Source organism: Micropterus salmoides, unplaced genomic scaffold, assembly GCF_014851395.1.
Source record: "Micropterus salmoides isolate LMB-PRFRI ecotype aquatic unplaced genomic scaffold, ASM1485139v1 Ms_hic_scaffold_130, whole genome shotgun sequence".
NCBI classification, from domain to species: Eukaryota; Metazoa; Chordata; class Actinopteri; order Centrarchiformes; family Centrarchidae; genus Micropterus; species Micropterus salmoides.
In genome coordinates this window covers 1-5,551 of record NW_024040375.1, presented here as the reverse complement: position 1 = coordinate 5,551, position 5,551 = coordinate 1, and the positions used below count along the sequence as shown (strand labels likewise).

Genomic DNA, 5,551 nt, shown 5'->3' with positions numbered 1-5,551 from the left:
AGACTGAGTTCCCTTGGACAAGATTTCTCATGTGGGAGTTTGAGTACATCTATTTGGGTAACCTTTTATTATGAAAAGGCTTGGGATTCCCTTTTCTAATACACATTGTTCTCAGGTTGTGCTCCAGGGACGCAATGATGCGACCGATGGGGCTCCAGGAAGTCCCAGGAATATCAGGTGAGGAGATTTCCCAGTCAGCAGGAGTGAATGTGACTGTCATGATCAGAGCGGTCACTTTCTCCACAGCTGCAGCAAAATAAAGAAAGAAAGAAAGAAAGAAAACCCTTCTATTAATTTAAAGTGGGGAAATATAATGCAGAGGAACAGAGGCTATGTTGGGGGGGGGGTCTGCGACACAACAGGTTTGGGAACCCATGCCACCGTATCCAGCGTCGTCCGCCCCCAACATTAACCCTGCTATTTCGAGAAACTTCCAGCCCACTTTTCCACGTCACTTGAAGGAATCTTTAAAGCGTCCGTCGCCTGTATAAAATGTTTCAGTACTCGACAACCAGCAACATGAACGGCATGAAGACACAGTCACCGATACAGACGATGGCCAACAATGACAACGACCCTCTCCCGCTCGGATGGGAAGTAAAAATTGACCCTCAGACTGGATGGCCCTTCTTTGTGGACCACAATAACCGCACGACAACCTGGAATGACCCGAGACACGACACGAAAAAGGTAAAAAGAGCGGCGGCATAAAGTTGGTTTGTCAGTGTTGACGGCTGTAACGTTACAACTCTTTAACGGCGGGTTTGTGTCGAGCTACGTCGCTGACAGTGCGTGTTTTGGTTTGATGCGCTGATAAAGCGGCAGAAGCGTTGTGCTACATCACTGTTATATATTAATCTTGTTGACTGTAACGTTAGGCCTTGTTTGGCACCGCCACCTCCCCCTCACAGACAGCTCATAAGCCTATTATAACGGGTGATCAAGCCCGTTGTCATGATCTAACACTATTATTACTCGATGACTCACCATGCAGCATGTAAAGGCTATCTATGAGGAGCTTCTAGTATTTTAATAACGTTTCTTTCGTGACGGAAAACACTGCGACGTCCTGCTCATATTAAACTTTTTCCCTTACAAGGATTGAGACAGGTCCGCTTCACTTTGGCCTGAGGAGTAACGTTAAACAGTACGACAGAGGCGCTGGCTGCCCTGCATATCATATTCAGCTGGATTTAATACATGTTGTGGAAAACATGCAGACCTGCAGAGAAAACCCGTGGGCTGAACTGGGCTTCACGGGCTGCCAGTTGGCAGTCTTTCGTCTCAGAGATAGACACTGTTGTCCAAAGTTAGTGTCCCGAAGAATCTGCTAGAAAGACACAGCTGTCGGGGATAAAATTGGTGCAATGGTGCTGGCAGTGAGCAGTGTCCCATGCTGAAATGGCAGAGGGCAAAGGGTCGCTCTCAGCTACTTATTAACTTTTGTCTTAAAGGAAACACTGGCTTACATATAAATGCAGTGTTTGCTGTGTAGGTATTTGTGTTTAGTGGATAGAGGTAGAGCCTTGACTAAACATAGACTTTTCAGAATCATCAAAATCTTTCACAGAGTGCTTAACAATCAGTAGACCTGTTGCTTTGTTGCTCTATAGCTGCCATTGGTAGGTGTCTAGTCACTTATTACTCTATGAGAATAATAATAAAACCTTACCTAATGGCTAATGACAATTTACATTATTCCTGGTTAGTCTCCTTGTCTGACACCCAGGAGTGTGTTGATAGTGCCAGTGTTTTTTGTGATATTTATTTAATTAATGCTAATTTCCTGCAACAGTAAGTCCCCAATAATGAGTTCTTAGTGTGATTATCAGTATCTCTGCATACAAATGTTTTCTGGGATTATTTAGGTTCTTTTTCATAAGAGATAGATCAGATTAGGTGTGGTCAAAGAAGACTGACACAAGGAAGAGATCCAGTTATTCATGTAACAGTATATGCAAAAATCATTCAAGTATTGGCTCTAACTTCTTCATGGGCTTTGTGAAATGGCCAAGCAAAAAAGAGTTGTCTCTCTCTTTGGGTAGACAGGATAATTAGCCAATAATATGCTACTTCAGAAGGTGTGCCAAACTATTGTGAGTGGGATAAGTGTCAGGAAATTCAGCCAGGTGAATTATGTCACTCTCATTGTGAAGCAAAATATCAAACACAAACACGGCAATTATGACGTAGTCCGAAGTTAATTTCATTTGTCAAATACTCAAAGAGGTGATACTTTTGGCATTCCCTTGTGGAAATGTCACATTTTAACCTATAACCTTTGCAGATATCTCAGGACTGAGAGCACTCTCCAATCTGACCATTTGGGCGTATGGGGGGTGGGGAATTAACTTAAATGTGAATATCTACCAGCCACTGACAGATACATGTTCAAATACACAAGTCACTCAAATCATTATTTTGTGTCTGAAAGCACGTCGCCTGTTTTACCAGCATGTGGCTTGTGCTAATTTCATGTCATAAGCTTTTGCAGACAACATGTTGAGCTGAAGATGAAAAATATAAGCAAAAATAACTTAAAATACTCAAGCATTTTGTTAGTTTTAGTAGATTTTATAACTTCTCAATTGTTCAAAATAAACCAATCACCTGGCAAAATATTTAATAATAATTAAAAGGACAGGGATTATAATGTCAACCAAGTTTGTAGTATAAAGGACATCACTATACTCACTAATCACTATTTTTGTGGTTGAATTGGTTAATGACATATACTACTGGCTGTGTTTCAGGTCAGAGAAGTGTCAGCAAATGGACCCAACATACCACCAGAACCAAGCCCTCAGGAGACGCAGAAGACCTTTGTGAGGGAGATGAAGCACCCCATTCTTCGCCCAGGTTATGTTCCTATCCCAGTCTTCCATGATGGCGCAGAACTGAGGCAGCAACAGCATCCATGTTATTCCTACATTCAGCCAGCCACTGCACAGAATATCCGAACAGACGGGCGGACGCCTTCCCCGACGCCAGGGCCCCACTGCAGGCCTAGATCACCTTTACATGGACCTTCAGACGGCTGCTCCACTGAGCCTGGAAAGGCCACATCGCCTGTTTCACAAACAGCAGAGGTTGAATTTGAAGATGATGCATGCTGCAATGCTGTATAATTTGTATGCACAAATGTAGATATGAAGCAAGGATCATCAGTTAAGTTTTTTAATGAAAATAAATGACCAAATACTGAATTTTCACTGTTTCAATATGATATACTTTCAAGGTTTACAATGCCCCACATCACCAACCCCCACGGCCCAGCAGCACTGGTCTTCAAGCAGGTTACATCCCCATCCCGGTGATCCATGAGGGTGGAGGAGGCCAAACACAAACACAGGCTCAGTTAAATCCCTCCGTCTACTCTCAGCGCAACCCCTACTCAGAGCACCAGCAGCCCTTCCATCGGCTTCAGACCGACGAATGGCCTGGCTATTCTGCAGCAATGCAGCCTCCCCGGGAAAAGGCTTCTCCGATACTGTTTCCCCAGCATCGCGATTCTATTCACCTCCCCCCTCATATTAGAAGCCAGTCACCTATTATAACGCAGGTGCTGGGAGAAAGACCACAGGTAATTTTATTATTGTGTGTTTTCGCATGGATTTTTCTTGATGTTCAAAAAAACGTTTGATTTTCACATCAGCAAGTGTTGACCTAAATTGTGACAGATCCTTAAGACTTCTTTTGAACTTTTAAGGTTCAGCAGCATGTCCTCACACGAGACCCGCCCCAGAAAATGGAGCAGGAACAACAAAGTGCTCAGCAGAAGCCCGAGAACACGCAACTCCCCCAGCCATTGTATGAAGAAGCTGACGTACAAAAGCCTCAACAACCTCAACACTTCCCACAGCCTCCACCTCAGCAACCTCAACACTTCCCACAGCCTCCACCTCAGCAACCTCAGCAGTTCCAGCAAACTCCACCTCAGCAACCTCAGCAGTTCCAGCAGGCACCACCTCAGACTTCTCCTCAGCCTCAGCATCCTGAACAGTTAATGCAGTCGCAGCAACAGTTCCAGCAGCCGCAGAAACCAGAGCAACCACAACAACATACTGCAGATATCACAGTTCAAATACCTCCAAAACCAGAGGCCCAGGACATGACATTTGTTCCCCCCGAGGTCCCGCCTGTAAAGGTTGAAGCTGAACAGGCTGCTCAGTGCGCAGTCCACCCAGGCTTGGCTAAGGTACAGCAGATAGTCAACCGTGTTGCTAAACTGGAGCAGGAGGTGAAATGTTTTGATGGAAAGAAGAATGATAAGAAATATTTGCTACTGGAGGAGCTACTGACCAAAGAGCTCTTAGCACTGGACTCGGTTGACCCAGAGGGTCGTGTAGATGTACGGCAGGCGAGACGGGATGGAGTCCGTCGTGTTCAGACCATACTGGAAGAACTGGAGCAAATGGAGGAGCAGCCAGCCAGGCTCGCCAGCGAGACTGCAATGGAGGGAGACAGCCTGACACAGAAAGGAGAGCCCAGCATGATCACCAAGGATAATGTTGAGCTGGCAAAGGAGATATCATAATGACTGCACTTCATAATTAAGAGGCGAGAAGGGGTAACCTGCTGTATATTTGATAGTGAACGAGTCTGCTCCGGGTAACTCTCCTCCTCCTCTATCTACAGCATTTGTGGAAGTTGCATGCATTGATTAACAGTGTTGGTATTTCCTGCCATTCAGCACATAATTGATGGTAGCTCAGTGCAATCATGTTTTTCAAGCCAATGTTGTTGCCTTCTATGTTGTGCCAATGTCTTCATAAAAAGACAGCTGTCATGATCAAGATGTTGACAACACTCTCTAGTCAAATTAAAGTTGGAATAAGAGGCCTTTATCAATAAATGGAACAAAAGTAGAAGTATTTTCTTAAGAAATGTTCTGTGTAGTTGCCTTTTGTCTTGATCAAATATCGTATGAAGCTTTTCTTAATCTCATCCGCACATCAGTTAGTACACAAGTGTAAACATTGGCACTTGGGAGCAGAACTCACTGCAAACCTCAGTCAACAGAAAAGCATTTTCCCCTTTATAGCCACATGGCCATGCTGGAGCTGCTTTGTCATAGAACACAGTGAATATGTTTATTAGATGCTGCTTTTTGGTGCATTACTCATTTTGCCGTCTTTGCACTTTGCCATCATTGAAATGCATCACGCTGAAAGATCAGCAGCACTTCATTTGAAATATATAAGTTACACAAGTTTTGATTGATGTGTTTGAGTGTTTGTATGTGCATTGGTTTACTTGTTATTTCAAAACATTATATCAGTATTTATATCATTATATTGTATTTTGGTACATTTATGAATGTGCAATGACAAATGGAGGTGAGATGTGTATCTTACTGGAGATGTGAGACAATCAGCACTTGGTGCTAATGAAGACAGTTTAAGATTGTCAGAATGTTCATGTATAACTACCAAAGCCACAATCTGTAATAATACCAACACAAAAAATGGCCTAAAAGCCTTAAAAATGCCAACTGTGAGAGAACGCCCAATCCATAAACAGATCAACTTTAATCTGCCATTTAAACATT

The 5,551-nt window shown here is 43.5% G+C and overlaps 1 protein-coding gene across 1 annotated transcript; it reads left to right on the top strand.

Moving 5' to 3' along the window:
* Nucleotides 1–441: 441 nt before the first annotated feature.
* bag3 (BCL2 associated athanogene 3) lies at nucleotides 442–5,214 on the top strand. The gene is made up of 4 exons (XM_038717028.1): nucleotides 442–690; nucleotides 2,754–3,089; nucleotides 3,239–3,583; nucleotides 3,710–5,214. The coding sequence occupies exons 1-4, from the start codon at nucleotides 493–495 to the stop codon at nucleotides 4,535–4,537; spliced, it is 1,707 nt and encodes a 568-aa protein (XP_038572956.1). The 5' UTR covers nucleotides 442–492; the 3' UTR covers nucleotides 4,538–5,214.
* The last annotated feature ends 337 nt before the right edge of the window (nucleotides 5,215–5,551 follow it).

Bases quoted from the DNA above. Each gene is read 5' to 3' on its own strand.
- bag3 (XM_038717028.1), top strand. From the start codon at position 493: ATGTTTCAGTACTCGACAACCAGCAACATGAACGGCATGAAGACACAG. The intron at 691-2,753 runs GTAAAAAGAGCG...GCTGTGTTTCAG, and splicing joins CGAGACACGACACGAAAAAG to GTCAGAGAAGTGTCAGCAAA. The intron at 3,584-3,709 runs GTAATTTTATTA...TGAACTTTTAAG, and splicing joins TGCTGGGAGAAAGACCACAG to GTTCAGCAGCATGTCCTCAC.